Source organism: Belonocnema kinseyi, chromosome 4 (assembly GCF_010883055.1).
Source record: "Belonocnema kinseyi isolate 2016_QV_RU_SX_M_011 chromosome 4, B_treatae_v1, whole genome shotgun sequence".
In the NCBI taxonomy this organism is placed as follows: Eukaryota; Metazoa; Arthropoda; class Insecta; order Hymenoptera; family Cynipidae; genus Belonocnema; species Belonocnema kinseyi.
The window spans coordinates 100,318,542-100,338,081 of record NC_046660.1 but is presented as its reverse complement, the minus strand read 5'-3'; the positions used below and the strand labels follow the sequence as shown (position 1 = coordinate 100,338,081).

Genomic DNA, 19,540 nt, shown 5'->3' with positions numbered 1-19,540 from the left:
AATATGGAGTGTGGCCATCGAATGCATTCTTCTGCATTTGGAAAACACTATGTTTCGCTCTATTTGATAGTCCCAATTTCTGTAACAGTCTTCTTCACGATAGGGAGTATTATCCAAAAATAATTCAGAATTACCTAGCAGACGATTGCACTGTTCCGACAATTATGAGTACGTTTTAAGTAAAGTAAATGACAAAGTTTAAATTAACCATATTAGAATTATTTTTTTATAATTAATATTTTACTTTGCAGATACTGCGGTGATTGTTTTAGCTGATAGCGATTTAAACTCTGTAGTTAACTTGCTCACTTCAATAACGAACGAACCTTGTGTATGGAAAATATCTACAGTCTACGTTCAAGAAGCGATTAAGAAAAAGTTCATGCAGCTCTATAAAGAAAGAAAGGTCAAAGATTCAATGGATGTGGAATCGATTTTAAAAGTATTTCGATTCAAGGAAGAACTTTCCTCGAAAATTGGATATCATACAGACGCAATTTCAATTTGGACTGAAAATGTTTCAGCCGCAAAATCCTTTGTCATGAAAATGCTGGTAATCACTTTAACTTTTCTAATAATTAGGCAAATCACTTTTCCAGAGAATTCGATCGGAAATACTTCCTATAGAAAAAATTTCTATATATTTTCAAAGACTAGATTTTTATTTTCAAGGTTCCACTTACCTGGATTAATTCATATGGCGAACTCGGGCCAGGAATTGCGATTCGTACAGATGCAAAACTTTGTTGTCCGTCAGTTAAACAATTTGAAGTGACATCTAATCTCTACTCAGGATCGGGAAAAAAATTTGAACTTTTTTATGACGGTTCGTGGAAGGAACCGAAAAGTGAAAAATACTGGATTGATAGTGACGCAAACTCGTGGGCTTCGGCATCACAGTATGTTAATGCAAATGATAAAATAGGATATCAAACAATTATGGGCAACATATCTAAAAGACTTTTTTATTTTAGGGCAGACGTCGACAGTTGCGTGCTATCTGCAAAGAAAGGTTTTGAAAAATGGCACTGTCTTCCGCAAAGTCAGAGGAAGCAAGTTTTTCAGAAGTTTGCTGACCGAATTTGGGCAACTGGGTAAAAGTTTTTAAACATCAATTTCTTCCTTTAAATTGTAAATTAATTTTCTCATATTTTTCTTAATTTTCTTGATGAAAAATAAGTTCTTAGATTCAAGAAATAAAAAAACTAAACAAATCGAAGGGTTGATCACTCTTCAAATCTCGTCTACAAACCTTCCTGAACTCTTTGTGAAAACCTTTTGAAATCTTTTAAATGTTCCGTTGGAAATAGAACATTCAAAAGTAATTTCACTAGAGACTACAAATTTTTGCTAGAATTCGTACACTTATAAAATTTTACGTTTGCAAATTTTTACAAAAGATTTACCATTGTTATATTATTAAATTTTATTGTGAAAATACATTTCTACCAGGAACTTCTTTAAATCTTTGTAAAATCTTTAAAATCTGTCGATAAATCTTTCAAATCATTGTAAAATCTCTGAAGTTTTTTTTAAATCTTTGGAAATCTTGGTGAATTCTTCTAAAATCTGTGAGAAATTTGTGAATTCCTTTATATCCTTTGAAATCGTTTAAATCGCCCGTTGGAAATATATTTTGCAAAAAATTGTAATTGTAAACAAAGTTAAAGTGTGTGTATACTAGCAAAAACTTTTGGTTTCTAATTTATAAAATTTTACAATTATAAATTTTTACCAAAAATTACAATTTGCATATTATTGAATTCTTTCAAATCTTTTGAAATCTATTAAATCCCCCATTATAAATGGATTTTCATGGAAAATTACAATAAAGTACAATAATGTGAAAATTTTGATATGTTGCAGAAATTTGTAATTGCTTGTAAAAAAATTTTAAATTGTCTGTATTCTACAAAATACTGTTGGTTCCTAATTGAATTATTCCTGTAATTTTCTAGAATTTTCTTTTTCAATCAATAAATAATTACAAAAATAATTTCAACAGACACTACAAGTTTTTGTTAGAATTCAAACAGTTTTATCAAAATTTACAATCACAAATTTTTGCAAAACATTACAATTTGAATTTTATTGCTAAAATACATTTCCATCGGGAATCTCTTTAAAGTCTTTGTAAAACCTTGAAATCTGTCGAGAAATCTTTCAAAACCTTGTGAAATCTCTGAAATTTTTGGATATCCTTTAAAATTTTTAAATGTATTTTCATGGTAAATTACTAGAAAGTTCAACAACGTGTAAATTGTAATATTTTGCCAAAAAAAGTTTTAATATTTGTGAAATCTTAAAACTCTGTGACATCATTGTGAATTCTTTCAAATTTTTTGAAATCCCCTGTTATAAATGTATTTTCATAATAAATTACAATAAAGTACTACATTGTCAAAATTGTAACATTTTGAAAAAAATTATAATTGTAAAAAAATGTCAAGGTGTCTGTATTCTAGCAAAAACTTTTGGTTTCTAGAAAAAGTATTCCTGAAGTTTCCTAGAATTTTTATTGTTTTTTTTTTTTTTTTTTTTAATCAATTGAAAATTACGAAATTAATTCTACTAGAAACTACAATTTTTTGCCAGAATTCAAACACTTTTATAAAAGTTTACAATTACAAATTTTTACAAAAGATTACAATTTTCATATTTTTGTATTTTATTGCTAAAATACATTTCCACCAGGAGCCTATTTAAATCTTTGTGAAATCTTAAAAAGCTTTATAAATTCGTTCAAATCTTTGAAAATCTATTTAATCCTCCGTTATAAATGTATTTTCATTGTAAACTACAATAAAATTCAACAATGTGAAAATTGTAATATTTTGCAAAAAATTGTCATTACTTGTTAACAAACTTTAAAGTAGCTGCAAAAACTTTTGGTTTCTTATAGAATTATTCTTTTAATTTTTTTGGATTTGTTTTTTTTTTTAATCAATAGAAAATTACGAAATTAATTCCACTAGAAACTACAATTTTCTACTAGAATTCAAACACTTGTATAAACGTTTACAATGACACAATTTTACAAAAGATTACAATTTACATATTATTGTATTTTATTGCTAAAATATATTTCCACCAGGGATCTCTTAAATTCTTTGCAAAATCCCTGAAATCTGTCGAGAAATCTTTGAAGACTCTGAAATTTTCATGAAATTTCTTGAAATCCTATACAATTTTTTATGAAATCTTTGTCAGCTTTGTGTTTTATTAAAAATGGTTTGAATCCCCCCCTGTAAATGTATTTTCATAATAAATTACAACAAAGTGCAATGTGAAAATTGTAATATTTTGCAAAAATTTGTAATTACATGTAACAAAATTTAAGTGGCTGTATTGTAGAAAAAACTTAGTTTCCAGTAGAACTATTATTTTTGTAATTTTCTAGGCATCTTAATTTATATTATTAAACATTACCGTAAAATACATTTTCACCAGGAATCTCTTTAAATCTTTGTGAAATCTTCAAAAATTTTCTTTATGCAATGCTTTGAAATTTTTTGAAATCCTTTGAAATCGTGTAAGTCCCCATTTGGAAATGTATTTCTACAATAAAGTAAAACAATATGAAAATTGTGATCTTTTGCAGTCTTTTTTTCAATAATTAGAAAATGGCCAAGTTAATTCTACTAAAAACTACAAACCCCGCTGAAAAATATTTTTAAATTAAACTTAAAACATTTTTCTCTTGTAGAAACAGACCCCTAGCAAAGTTGATAAAATCTCAATTAGAGAACCCAATTCTCTTTGGAAGCTCATCAACAATAATCCGAGACGGAACTGTGGAAGTTTTAACAATAAGAGATCCAAAAGGAGTTATCACAATCGGAAGAAAGGACCTCAATGATCTTTTCGTTCGACTAACAAACGCTTGCATCGCTGGGAATTCTGTCATAGTAATGCACGGTGGAGTTTTGTGTTCAATCGCCGAATATTGTGACATGCTAACAACAAGTGGGATTCCCCCAGGAGTTATAAACTTACTGAGTTTCGAAAATCTCGTCGATGGATTTAAAGAAGTTTACAATAACTCTTCAGTTTCTGGCGGATGTTCTCTCGCTATGGAAGAATTTGATGTTTACATGCTCGACTTTTTCAAATACTGGATTGATATTGTAACCAAAGATCATAATTCACAATTTAACGAAATGATTTACACGAAATACACCCAACCAAAATCAATCTGGCTTCCTTTTAAATAATTTATAAAAATTAAGTGATATTTACATGAAAAAATATAGATATGTATTCTAAAGTTTATAACAAAAATGAAAAATATTTTTCATAAACATTTTCCACGACTGAATAATAAAGGATTTTATAGTTTCTCATAGGTTTATTCGTGTTTATTTTACATTTATGCGGGTCCTGGTTGCCAAGGAAAAATGATTTAATACACAAAAATATAATAATTGTAAATTTGATATATAAATATGTGTAGAGGCACATAAAGCGGTGATATCTTCAAATGAAAAGTTGCATTGCAAACAGAAAATTGTAGGAATTTAATATTCCGGGCACTGGACTTTTTATTAAGTCCTTTCGCGATAAGCTCAGCTCCTAATTCATTGTAACTAACTTTATTAACAGTTGTACTGTAAGTTCGATCAAAACATCAACTTGTGCGTCTAGGACGCGAGACAAAAAGCACAACGAGATTCCTGTAGATAATATTGATCACTCTTGAACATTCAACCTTTAAATGAAAAAATATCACTAGCACTTTGCCTCAATAACAGAATTAAATACAAAGTAAAATTGTGCGTGTAATAAATACTCTTCGAAAAGATAAAAGTAATAAAAAATATATGGTTTACAAGCGGAGTTTTCTTTCTTCATGATAATAAACAAATTTTCTTCTCTTTCTGCTGTCTGCGTTTGGAAATTCCGCTTGTATACAACAGATGACTACTTTTACGGAATGTATACAGTGGAATTACTCTCGATTATTGTCGTCGCGCACATTACAATGTAACAATTATAAACATTTAGATTATACATTTCATTTTCTCTAGATTTTTGCACAATTTTTGGAGTTTGATACAAAAAATACGGTTTGTACACGAGTAAAGCTCAGTATTAAGAAGTTTAAATGCTTCGGATTTGTGCTTTTAGAGATTATTGGCTTTGTGTCAGCATAAGACGGCGAAATTATTCAGCATTGTGATCTGCAAGGCTTCAGGAAGATTTTGAGGTTTGTGGAAGGAATCCGAAATTTGCCCTAAGTTGCTCCAAGAAGACAAATGTTAAAATTGTTTGTGGTGCCAGACGCACAAACGCAGGTACGTAGCCCTGAAAAATAAAGGATTTCAGATTCGAGTGTTCAAAGATAATTATCAAATATTTCCCATGTAAAAAAAATAGATTTTGATATTGGGAATGGTGGTCTACCATTTCGCCACCTGGTTCCAAAAACTGGAACTAGAAAGAGTAGGTACAATTTTAAAGTTGTGAATTAACTTTTTGTCAAATAGGTTTAAACAAAAAAAAAAAAAACAATTATTTCAGCATTTCATGTAAGTTTCAAGGAATTTAAGTTTAAATAAATTTTAATTAATGTATATAGCGACAAATTTTATCCAGATTATGCGAAGTTTACGAATGATAGACGATTTAGAATGGCCGTTTGAATCCAAGAAAATAAAAGCACTCAAAGTGGAACTATTGAATTTCAAACTTTTAAAATTGAAATTTAAAAGTTTTTTAATTCAATAATTTTGTATTCAAATCTGATTCACATTCTCAATAATTTACACAAAAAATGGAATCTACTAACACTTTCAAATGGAACAATTTTTAATTAAATGCAGTTAAATCAGCCAAATTAAAAATTTAATAAATTGTAGAGTTCAAAGATTCAGATCCAGTTCTAAAAATATAAATCCACGTCATCATTTTCTATTCTATAAAGTCTAAATTGAAGATCAATCAATAAATAAATAAAATTAAAAAATTATAATATTTAAAGCAATTTTAGCCAGAAACACTAAAAATTGAACGATTACATTTTTGTATAAACTGAACACTTCTGAAATTAAAAGTTAAATTATTTATATTTTGAATGGTTAAAAAATTCTTAAAATTCTTCCAAATTTTATTTGAAAATCTTGACACATCTGCATATTGTTTACTTTTTTCAAGTTTTTTTATTGTTTTCCAAATTATTTCAAAACATCTAAACATCCTTTAAAATGAATCCATTTTTTTCTATTTCTTTTTAATTCTGTCAAACAAATTTCTTTAAAATCTTCCACATTCATTTTTAATAACTTTCTAAATCTTGTTGAATAATCACTCAAAATTATCTTTTCAGAATAAAAACCATTATTAATTTTCATATGAAATTTTTTTAATCTTCTGAATCCATTCAAAATTCTTAAAAATCTTTTAAATTTTTTTGTACGAAATCTGCCAAAATCTATATTTCGATTTAAATTATGCCGTGGGCTATTTACACCGAAATTTTGTTTCTAATAGCCGCATTTTGTCGGTACACGTAGACACTTTGTTTAAATTATTTTAAATCATTTTAAATTGAATTTTTCAAAACTTCTAAATATTTCTTCAACTTCCTTGAATCTATTTATGGAATAATATGTGTTTAATTGTTATTTATACATCGAAGTTCAACAATTTGACTTAAAAATTAATTTCTTTTTAATAGAACAATTAAAATCTTTTAATTATGAATATATTATTTGAAGATTATTTAAAAATTGAAAACAGTTTATAAAGTTTTAATCCGGTGTTTACATTTGTTTAACTAATAAGACTTTTCAATTTAAATAGTTTACATCACTTTTAACGTTAGAAACTGGAAATTCTAAAATTGCGAACTGATTTCGAATCCTCTTGTAAAATTAATTATCATTCACTTTTTAAATCTTAAAGAACAATTCAATTTTAAAAATCATTACTAAATGGAAATGCGCATTTTTAACTGAAAATGATATAATAAACATTTTTATGTGCAAATTAAAATGCATCTTTAAAATCGTACCTATTCTTTCTAGTTCGGATTTTTACACCAGGTGGCGTATCGTAGTTTAACCATTCCCAATAGTAAAGTTTTAGATTTGCAGGAATCTTCAGGCCTCAAATTTATTAAATTCATGGTACACGGCGTAAAAAAGCTCAAAAAATCGGAAATACGATGATTATTTCATGAAAAAGGGGAAAGATTTAAAAGTAAATTTTACATGTAGAAAAGAAGTAAAAATGTTTTTAAAGAAAATGTTATATTTGTATTTATCTCTATATAATTATAATGTTCTATTCAGTTAACATGCTAAATCTACACGAAGAATATTAATGATTGTTTTGTTCACAACGTAGACTAGAGGAAGGAAACATCTCAAAATAGAGATTTAACTTCTACACGTTTCTCTTAATTCAGTCTACCAATTTTATAAGGCTATGTGAAATATAGATTTATAAAAACATTTTTTGGATCATAACTTGGAAAAATATAAACATCTTATACTTTTAAAGGATTTTATAGTTAAGCGAAGTACGTTAAAGATTTTTTGGCCCACAATGTTAGGAGACAGAAATATCTTTAAAAACTGATTTATACATCTAGCAAAAATACATTAAACCTTTTTTAGTCCTCGCCGCAGACGAATATATTTATTTGTATATTACTTAACTGAGTTTATACTAATTAGTCTTTGTGCGCAGCCCACTAAGGTAGATCTTTTATATCCAAATAAAGTTTGCAAAGACTAAAGTAGATGTATTGAGAAGGCTAGTACAAGCAAAGTAAGAAAACAAGTACTTTCTATATTCTTTTCTTCTTCAGCGCAAAAAGAATTTTTCCGCGTTATTCAAAATAATATTGTATTTTCAATAAAAAAAGGGAAATATATGCAGCCTGTAAATTAAGATGTCATTACTCACCTTGAAGAAACCCAATGGACCCGACTTGGCCGTGTAGAGGATCAGTTGTCCCATACTCTACAAAATCGAATCAGAAAATAAAAACCGTAATTTAACCACTTTAATCAGAAAGCATTTCAAATAAAAAAATGTAACCTTTAAAATGCTTAAAGTTGAAAATTCTCAATAAAAAAACACGTTAACCAATTTTAATTAAAAGGTTTAAAATAAAAGATTTTCTGATTACTAATTTTAATAGCTCAATTTTGAACAATTTTATGTTTCAATTTAAAAATTTGAATGGTGTCAATCTGATATTTAAATTATTCACACTGAAAACATCCCAGTCGTACAATTTGTTAACATAGTTGGAAGTGTATGCTTTATTAACTAAAAACGTTCAAAAGTGATTAATTTTTAAATTGTAGACGATAAAATTGAACAATTTTAACTTTAGAACAATAAAATTTAAATTAAATTATAATCGTAATCATTTGTACAAATTCATAGTCAGATAATCTTAATTTCATATTTTTAAATTAGATTCATTTAAACTCGCATTAAAAAATGAAAGATTTTGTCTACAAAGCGTTTAAAACTGAACACATCATTTATTATTATTAAATTCTTATTATTTACAATGCTCATTTCACAAGCACTTTGCTTCCCGTTAGAAAATGTATTTGCTTACTCATAGAAGAAGCATTTGTCATTTTTAAATTAGAGACAAACTAAAGTTTTCATTTTGATCAATTTAAGAATAGAAATTTACAAAAAAGACAAAATTACAAAATAATACAAATCTTTTTAATACAATGACATATACCAGATAAATCAAATTTTATATTTAAAGTGGTAATTTTTCGATCTGAAAAGGGAAGGAGGAAATTCTGTCACACCCTATCCCTTTCCCAGCTTTATTCTAAGTTCATTTAAGATTAAGCTTTGAATTGCAATAATTTACTTCCAACCAAGTGGTTCAATTTTGTAACAAAAATTATTTAAATTTTTAAATAAAGAAACTTTGGGATTCAAAGTCAAAAGAAGAATTTTTAACAACAAAAATTAATTAAAAAAGGAGTTTTATATAAATAAAAGTTTAGTTTTTAATCTGAAATTATGACATTATGAAATTATGACATTTATGACTGAATGACTTTTAATTTTTGTGTGAATAAAACATCAATTTTGATGATTAATTTGTCTAAAGAAAAAAAAACAATTTTACATTAATCCAGTTTGTATTTTTACGAAAAAGTGTTTCTGTTTAAAACGGATATTTCAAATATTACGAATAAACATAACTTCGTTACTCTTCTATAATTCTATAATTTTGAATTATGTTAATGAAAAAAAATTTACTATAAAAAAACGTTTTTCCCAATATTATACATTACCATGGCTTCCTTACTGTTCAATAATATGTATCAATATCATAAGTCAATCGATTCGTCTCGAATAAACACATCTTTTCTATTCTCACTTCAAGTTGAAATTATGAAAATGAGACCATTTTTATTATAAAAGTCGATTTTAAATATAATATGAATGACGATAACTTCCTTACTCTTCAATGAAATGTATTAATATTATAGGTCAATCGATTAGTATCGAACCAAGGAATCTTTTATATTCTTGCATCAACTTTGAATTATGTCAATGAGAAAATTTTACTGTAAAAACAGATTGCCAAACAAATGCAATAAAGATTTTTAGAAATCCTTCGGTCAGCTTGAAGAAATTGAAGATATTTCTTCCTCGATGATGAGGCAAAATTAAATTTTTTGAGTGAAAGGAAAAACAATTTTTATACATTCCTAATAGGTGTTGATGAATAATATCGTAAATTACTTGAAATCGTTCAAAACAGAATTTCGAAAAATGGCCTTGTCCAGTTGTCATTCTTATGTCGTCACTTGAAGTAGGTAAATGAAAATTTAATTGTAAGTCAAGCTAGGTATTTCATTTTTTATTTAATATGAGATTAACAAACTATAAATATGATTTTCATTAAATTAAAATAATTTTCTTCATTGTAAAACTATTTTCAAATCATGGTTAACAGCTGAAATCATTTTATTTGGAAGAATAAGAACTCACAAACTGTTTTAATTGATTTAAATTTCTGTAATAACTCACCTTATATTCTCCAGGTTTAGCATTCATCGCTCTGGTTTTTAAAACATCTAAAGGCTGAGTTAAAGTCGTTGCAATGGCGCCCTATTTCATAAAAAGATGTAGGTTAAAAAAATATGTTCTGTATAAAAGCAGAGAGATAATAACTTTAAGAACTGGAAATTCAAGTGCTACGAGTCATGAAAATTATGTTAAATACTTTTGAAATAGGATATTATAGATGCTTAAAATAATTTGTTTAACTTCCTTACAGCAAACAAGCTTGAGATGAAATGCGTTGTAGGACTATCATCAAACACCTCAGTTTGAAGGAGCATCAATTTAATTTGATCATAGAAGCTTAGTTGACCAATCGTCATGAGAACAGCTCTTCCTGTTGCAGTAGAACAACCACTGAAAAGTCTCAGGAACCCTTCTTCACTCCAAACTCGTACCAATCCGTCCAAGGCATGTTTGTAGCTGAAAACATAAAAAGTTTAACATAATTATGTTAGAACAGCCGTTTTAATCGAAGAAATAAATTCACGGCCATTTATTTCTTCGATATTTTTTCCCAATTCACAAAAATTTTTCACGGTCAATAAAATTTAAAAATTTTTAATCAGTCAATGAACTTAAAAATTTACAAAATTATATTATTCTAAGGAATTTTAAACTAGAAATAATAAAAATTGATTATTTAACTGAGCACTTCTTAAATTAGAAGTTAAATTATTTTCATTTTAAATAATTGAAACATCCTTGAAAAGCTTCAAAATTTTATTTCAAAATCTTGAGAAATCTAAAAATTGTTAACATTTTTTTTAATTTAAAATTATTTTTGCAAATTTTCAGAACTTCTAAATATCTTTTAAAATGAATTGAATTTTTCCTACAATGTTTAGGAAATCCTGCAAATTAAAAAGAAATCCATAAAATTTTGATGTAAAAATAACAATTGAACATTTATTATTTGTATAAAAAATTTGAGCAATTTCAAAAGATATTTAGAAGTTTTGAAAGGATTCAAAATTAATTTAATACTTGAAGCGATAGCCTAATTTAAAACAAAATTTAAATTTTTACCGATTTCAAACGAAAAATTTAGAAGCTTTTCAAGAATTGTGATTCTATATCAAATAATTCAGTTTGAAATCGTTTACTTTTAAATATTTCTTTTCAATTTACTCGTCTTGAATAACAGTAAAAAATTTCTAAATATTGAATAATAATTATTCTTGCTCTTAATTCAAGAATTTAAAATTTAATGGGTTAACAATTGAATATTTTACACTGAAATAATATTTTATATTGCATAAAAGACTTTAATTACCAATATATTATTATGAAGTTATTTTTAAGTTCAAAATAGTTTATAAAAGTTTCAATCAAACGTTTACATTTTTTAATGACTAAGAATTTCAAATAGAAACCGCTTAACTTTTAAAGTTCAAATCTAGAAATTCTAAAATTGCCTACGGATTTAAAATCGTTTTGTCAAATCAATTATTGTTCACTTTTTAATACATAAAGTACATATCCAATAAAAATGTATTTATTTATATTTACAGTTTACAAAATAAAAACATAAAAATGTTTTTATCAAAAATTTTCAACGTCAAACGATTTTAATTTTTAATTCTTTAAGGCAGCATTTTAAAATTATTTAAATTAAAAATGCAAGCTTAAAAAAATCTAAAATGGAAAATTTTTTAAGTATAAGATTTTCACATTACGCATTGTAAACTGTATAATAGCATAATTGAAAAAGATAAGAATTCAACTAATTATTTAAAAACTTTGCAATCGAACTTAGAAAATTTTATCTTTTAAACATTTTGTAAGATTCGCTGTAAAAAAAGAAAATGAAATGAAAAAGAGATTGTATTCAAAGTACATAGTTAAATTAAAATATTAAGTCTGGCTTGATAAGAAAGTTACTTTATAATTAAATTTATGAATTTAAAAAATATTTTCATGATTTTCAAAACATCAAAATTCGTGCAAAAATTGATACTACTAAACATATATGATTTCAATCAATTTCTAAAACTGATACTCACTTCCTCCTTAATTCTGGCGCTACCTTCACATCGTTCTGCATTCTTACGTTAATTAAGTCCCCAGGTGTTCCGACAACACCTCCAGCTGCTCCGGACAATCCAGCTAGTACTAGTTTCTGATAAAATGGCATGGGGTTCTCTGGACTTTCTAAACTTTGTTTCCCCACCTGTGTCAAATATTTCATAAATAGTATAAAAAAACGCTCACAATTCATAGAAAAAATATAATACAAATAGGCTTGCTACAAGACCTGGAGGACCTGCAAAAGTTATGAAATTTTTTTAAATTGCGGGAATTTTTTAGTTGGATTTATTCAACGCAGAGGCGGCGGAGCCCTAGGGGGTACAGGAGCCAATGCCCACCTTATATATCGCCCAGGGAGGGTTAAAGTATTAATTTACCTCCTCCCTCTGAAATCGAATGATTACATTCAACAGATCGTTTGAATTTTTCCAAAAATCTACCTGATATTTTGTGAAATAATTTATGTCTTTGTAAATTTTTTTTAATCTATTCGAAATCTTTGCCATATCTTTGAAATCTTTGTAAAATCTTTGAAATCTATAGAAAGTCACTGAAATTTTTGTCGAATATTTGAAATATTTTTGAAATTATTGAAATCTTTGGGAAATGTTTCAAATATTTGAGAATGTTTTTGATATGTTTCAAATCTTTGGAAAATCAATGAAATCTTTTTAATCTATCCGAAATCTTTATGAAATATTTGAAATCTTTGGGAAATTATTGAAGCCTGTGAAATCTTTTAAATCTGTCCGAAATCTTTGCGAAACCTTTAAAATTTTTGTGGCATCTTTAAGAAATCATTGAAATTTTTAATAAATCTTGTAAATCTATCCGAAATCTTTGGGAAATCATTGAAGTCCTTATAAAACAGTTAGAATATTTTCGAAACATTTGCTATAAGTTTGAAATGTTTGAAATCTTCGGGAAATCATTGAGGTCTTTGGAAATATTTTAAATATTTTTTAAACACTTGTGAAATCTTTGTGAAATCATTTATGCCTTTGTGAAATATTTTAAATCTATCCGTAATATTCTTGAATTATTGGAAATATTTGCTAATGCTTGTAAAATGATTGAAATCTTTTTGAAATCTTGTAAATCCATCTAAAATCTTCGAAATCTTTGCAAAATATTCAAAGTCTTTGGGAAATCATTGAAATAAATAAATATTTTTGAACTTATTGAAATCTTTGCGGAATTATTGAAGTCTTCGTGAAATCCTTTTAAAATATCCAAAATGTTTGCGCAATATTTGAACATATTGGTGAAATTCTTCAAATCTTTTCGAAATATTTTTGAAATATTTGTAAAATTATTCAAATCTATGGGAAATCATAGATATCTCTGTAAAATCTTTTAAATCTAGGCGAAATCTCAGCAAAATTTTTGAAACCTTCGATATCTTCGGGAAATAAATTAAATCTGTCTAAAATCTTTGGAAAAGTTTGCGAAGAAACCTTTGAAGTTTTGTAAATATTTTTGAAATATTGGGTAACATTTGTGAAGTTATTGAAATATTTGGGAAATAATTTGATATCTTTGTGAAATTTATTAAATATATCAAAAATCTTTGCGAAGTAATAAAAATATTTGGTAACATTTTTGAAATTATTGAAATCGTTGAGAAATCATTGAAATCTTTCTGCAAATTTTGAAATATATCTGAAATTTTTATGAAATAATCAAAGTCTTTGTGAAACCTTTTAACTCTATCTGAAATCTTAGAAATCTTTGTGATATATTTGGTAACATTAGTGAAATTATTGAAATTATTTTAGTATAATATTATTATACTATGTACAAATTGTGCCATTCAGTGTTATAATTCCATTCTCCTGCCCCCACCTGGAGGAAAAAGGCTCCGCCGCGTCTGTTTCAAAATCTTAATAATTACGTTACAATGAAATTTTAATTGTCAAATTGATACTCATACTAATAAAAATAATATAAATAGAATTTCAGAATGTTCAAAAAGTTTATAATAATATTAATGAGAGTTCTTTAGAATTCAATAATGATTGAAAAGTCCTTTACATTTGCATTGAATAATAATTATAGAATGAATTGTTGATAAATAGGGTTGTTTCACGATTTTAGATAAAATTATTTTTTAATACATAAGTTTAGTCTGAATCGAAGGTGCGTTATAATTTTTTTTTCTGTTGAGTCATTCAACAGCAAAAAAATATTAAAAATTTAAGGCGGTAAAGCACTTATTCAAATTGGTGTCACGTGACTCAAAGGTTCTCATAATTATCTATCATGTGACGATGTGGCTTTGATGAACACCATGAAAACTAATGAAACTCATGATAAAGAGGTTAGGCCATGGTCTACTGCCAATTCTGACGTTTTTGATTTGATAGTTTTATTTGTTAAGGTTTATGTAACAAAAAAAGTTATCCTGTTATAATATTTGGATTAAGAGTCAGTAGTATGTTGAAGGAAATTATCAAGTACAATTATTAATACATTTAAAAATCGTACATATTTACGAATTGTTCAGTAAACATGACTACATTTAAGAACTTTTTCAATGAATTCTTTATACATGCCATGAATATATCTATTTTCGGAAGATTTGCGCTCTTGGCTTTTACGAAACCTTCCTTTGACATTTTTTCAAACAATATTTTGCGACTTATATTTTCAATGTACAGATAACCAAAACAAAACATCGGCACAGAAAAAGATATTTGAGAATCACTGACACATGAGCTGTGATTGGTGGAAAATCCGACCCCTTTGACGTCAAAGGGGCCCTCCAATCGACATCGTGATAGAATTCATATTTCAACATTAAATTAAAAATAGTAAACAATATATAAAAAATATTTTATGGGCGTTTTTAAAATTAGAATTTTATATACTATAAGATCCATTTATTGGAAAAATTATATCTGACTTTGGAAACAACCCTGTTAGTCTTAGATCAGTAGAATATATGAAAATTGAATAGAAATTACTGTATTATAAAAAGGCCTGAAAACCCTGGAAAATTAATGGGATTATGAAGCCAGAATTTTGTAGCAACCCTGAGCCCAAGAACAGGAAGGGGTTTTATTTTAATTTATATTATTTTCAAAAACCTCATAAAAAGCAAATCGAGTTGTTGAATACGTCAATTGTCGAAGAAGAGATGCTGTGAGTCCATTGTACAGTGCAAAGATACCTTGTTTCTTTACCACTCGCACAGCGAGCTTTGACATTGACAGTTTCCCTTCTTGTTGAGTCTGTAAATGAACCTAGAAACGAAAAATTCAAAATCAGCAAAAGATACTTTAACTAAACTCTCTTTTTAGATTTTAAAGCTATATAGAGATAAAATAACATTCATCTAATTATCTACCCATAGTATTTACTCTTATAATATAAACCAAGGGTATTTTACTTCATTCAAGTAAGGTTTCTTGAGAATTATCAATTGTAAACGATAAGATTAACGAGTTTATAGCTAAATGAAGGTTATTACGTAAACGCTGGAACGGATAAGATAGCAGATAAAACCTCTGGACTATGTCTATACTTTTTTCAAACTTGAACTTAATTTTGTTCATCTTATGAATTTCTATTTTCATATTTCAACTAGCTTGAAAAATATATTTTAAATAAAATTATTTGAAACTCAGGCATATAAGACTTATTTTTGGTATCGAAAGAAGACCTTGTGAAGTTTCATGTTTATTCATTACGGCGTTGAGGATAATTAAAACGTGCAGGGTTCAAGTAAATTACTTTGGAAACCACTAGCCAGGCTCTTCTTCACACAAAAAAATAACCAAATTAATACATTTCGGTTGCTAATTTATGGTTGTCATCTTCTATGGCTATTAGAAAAACTATTCAGATTAGTATTATAATATTATTGTTTATATAAGTAATAGTTTTCGATATGTATATCCAAATAATGAAATATTGTAAATAATAAGAAATTCCTGAACGAAATAATCATTTTCATTATTGGTGAGAAGTCTTTCTATAACTAACTGACGCATGATTTCAATGACGCATGGTCAAGAGAATACAGAAGCTGCACAAAATGTGGAAAACATAATAACAATTTTAATCCCCTTTCAAATTTCTAATAAATATGGATGTCCATATGAAAAGGGCCCTTATAGTCACGACATTTTTCAAGTTGGAACATCGAAAAACCGCTTTTCGTGAAAAATAAATCTAAAGTTGGCGAGTACCATCAACGCACATGTTATACTTTTTCTTCAAAAATGTACCTAGTACCGTTCCCCACTCAAATCCGAAAATAATCATTTTGACCCTGACTTCGAGAAGCGCAAATATCTCATAAACTAGAACCGGACATAAAGGCCCTTTTCAGTTGGACGCCAACAAATATTTGTGCAAATATAGCACAGTTACGCAATAACGCAAAAGTTCCGCAAACACATAATTGAATAAGATTCTATTTATAAACTTTAGTTTGCAACGTCATAAATTAACATACTCTCTTTCTGTCCAAAATCTTCGAAATTCGGCAAATAGAAATTCAGCAAAGTTAAATCTAGAAATACTACAGATGAGTGCTAAAAATAAATTATTTATTGCACCTGAAATAGACACGCGATAAATTTATCTTAACTGATAACATACGCAAACGCAACTGAAATTTAAATGGACCGTTTCTGTAAAAATAGAAGGTTTAATAAATTGCAAAAACTGCAGGAATAACGAGTTTAAAGAAAGAAAAACCAATCTTAAGTTAGTAAAATTTATTTCCAGTTTTGCCTAATAGAAAAAATTATAAATGAAGTAATATTTGTATTCTTTTAACATTTTTTTATGTGTGCTTTTTGTTAAAAATAGTTCTGTAGAAAAAGGAGAATGTGTGTAGTGTTTTAAATACAAAATGATGAGCTTAATTACTTTAAATTACGTACGATGATGTTCTCTTGATTCCTGAACTTCATAACTACTCACGCTGATCATTAATTTATTCAAGTTATGTATATGTTAAACACGATAACTATACAAACCTTCAGCAAGTCAAGAGGATGAGTAACGCATGCGGCACCAGCTGATGCCAAACCTCCAAAGTACCAGCGGGACAGTTTTTTACTTCTTTCAGTCATCTTTAATTGTTCGTTCCAGAATTATTAAAACTGAAAAATTACACAAAATACTTTTGAAAAAAGAGAAATTCGTATATTTGTACAAAAAATAATTTGAACCTTGCATTAAGATTAACAATATACGGAATCATTTTTAGTATATCCATGATTATCATGTTTCACAAAAGGCGAAAATATTTTTAACTATTGTACATTTTCACCATTTTTTATTATTAAAGGTATTTTCTTAGAATTTTTGTTAAACTAATATGTACCAAATATTTTTTTAACCATTGCAACCTGAATTTTTGATTAATGAAGAAAAATGTTGAGTCAATAACTTGTTTGTAATTGTGCTTCTAAATGCGAATTTGGAATAAGTTATGATGTTGGAAAATATGTACCTTTTTTAGTAGAGCTGGATTCCAAAAGTTGATATGATCGTCAATTTAACGTAAACGGTCAAAGGCCTTCATTTTCGTGTTCTACCACGCTGGAAAATATTAAAAATCGCTCAAATTAAAAATTAGGAAGTGAAAAAATGTCCAATGCTTTACATAAATGAAACTTTTTTTAAATCTTTATTAGGAAAATGGTATTACAAAATTTGCATAAAAATAAAAAAACAAATATAATAACTTCAGACTAACTATTTACGCTTTCTAATTTATATTGTGGAAATATTTTTAACGATTTTCATTTGACATATCAAATGCCTACTATAATTTATTACTTATTCGAGAAACTAATCTAAAATTACAAAAAATTAAAGAAGCGACTCTCTGACATGTTTGTAAATACCTCCGAGAATGAAGAATAATTTAACACATTTCACATTAGAATATTGAAAAGGCAATTGGAATATTTGTACGTTTTCAGAAAATTGGAAATTCTTTAAATGAATAGTACTGATATATACATACATAAAAATATATTCATTTTTATAATACGCATAACGTTGAAAAAAATTATCTTCGCCAGAGGCATATATGCATTGTAATAGCTGCTCAGCAACCGTGCATGTAACTTAAACATTTTTTTTCTATCTACAAGAATAAAAAACCAGATGTAATGATTATATCAAATCAATCGATTGTTCCAAAAACAAACTTCTTGTATTGTTATAATACATTTTTTTATTGTTCTAATGGTTTTCTAATAAAAAAAATACAGGAAAGAGAATTTTTAATTTATTTCTTTTATGAACTTTTGATCAAAAGTACAAAGTTCACTTGCCTTCACTACTCTCTCTCTCTCACACATCCTTATCCACGTGAGTATGATTATATATTCATAAGGTCGTTTAGGTATTCGACATACTTTTAAATCAAAATTATTAATTATTTCATTACTGAAAAATGCGAAATTAAACTGCTAAATAATCCTAATTGAAATGCATGGGATGGATTCTCTCGGATCTTGTTGATCAAGTATGATGAAACAGTTTTTCGTGTTTAGAAATAATTTGGAAAACATTTCAACTTTAGACGAGGACTGAATACACTATCTTATGCCACAAATTACCAAATACCTGCCAAAAATGTTCTTATGTTGCAATAAGTAGAATCATTCCAAGGAAATTAATATTTTCTCAATTAATTGAATTAGTAATTAATACAAAAAGATAAAACAAAAAAATCGATTTTCTTTGAACAGAGATTATATATTATTACTTACAACTCGCAATTCCCTTCTAATTTCACCATCAGCAATTATAGCTTCACGGCGCAATAATCATTAAAATAAAATAAAAATTGAGAATGAAATTCTAGAAAAAATCGATCACTGTGCAGAAGTTGGAAAGAAAAGAAGAAAGGCACATTTTTTTAAATCTTCTATACACGATTATTTTATTGGCAATTGGCTTCTATATTAACGTTCCCATCAGTCTTTATCAGCGGGGCAGCTTGAAAGCCATCAGATAAGAATTGATCAACAATGATTTGATTCTTTTTTATTTAGTTTTAATTTCCAAATTAGCAACTTAAGAACAAATTGTGAATTTGGATTCTGACAGTTGAAAGTGACAGAAAAAGACTCACGGCATTTCATGGTAACGTTGCACACGTCATAGAACCGACTTGCTAGACGCCTGGCCTCTGACTGATTTTTGCAATTTGCCTCCGCCTAAGGCTCCGGGTTCGACATCGCGCGCGGACTCGCGGAATAGCCGCATTGTCGCGCACAATCAGCTGATAAGCATGTGCCTTCTTCCAGTTCTCCATTCGGAACACCATTTAGCCATTTAAAAATAAACAATTATCGAAAATCGATTACTTTATGCCAAAAAACAGCCACGATCAGGAACTATTTTGCACTCTCGAAGACGCGAATTATATTTTTCACCTTTTTCAATTGAACAGGATGTTTACATTGTTAAC

At 27.5% G+C, this 19,540-nt stretch overlaps 2 protein-coding genes across 2 annotated transcripts; one reads left to right on the top strand and one right to left on the bottom strand.

Annotated features, from left to right (window-relative positions):
• On the top strand, window positions 1-4,454 carry LOC117170630. The gene is made up of 5 exons (XM_033357534.1): window positions 1-168; window positions 252-553; window positions 673-899; window positions 975-1,094; window positions 3,707-4,454. The coding sequence occupies exons 1-5, from the start codon at window positions 165-167 to the stop codon at window positions 4,212-4,214; spliced, it is 1,161 nt and encodes a 386-aa protein (XP_033213425.1). The 5' UTR covers window positions 1-164; the 3' UTR covers window positions 4,215-4,454.
• Window positions 4,334-19,476, bottom strand: LOC117170631 (mitochondrial dicarboxylate carrier). Its single transcript, XM_033357535.1, has 9 exons — window positions 19,202-19,476; window positions 17,564-17,652; window positions 17,085-17,210; window positions 15,183-15,338; window positions 12,069-12,235; window positions 10,278-10,485; window positions 10,030-10,110; window positions 7,912-7,968; window positions 4,334-5,304 (listed from the first exon to the last, which is right to left on the bottom strand). Exons 3-9 carry the CDS (start codon window positions 17,178-17,180, stop codon window positions 5,191-5,193), a joined length of 879 nt encoding a protein of 292 aa, XP_033213426.1. The 5' UTR covers window positions 17,181-17,210; window positions 17,564-17,652; window positions 19,202-19,476; the 3' UTR covers window positions 4,334-5,190.
• Window positions 19,477-19,540: the final 64 nt, after the last annotated feature.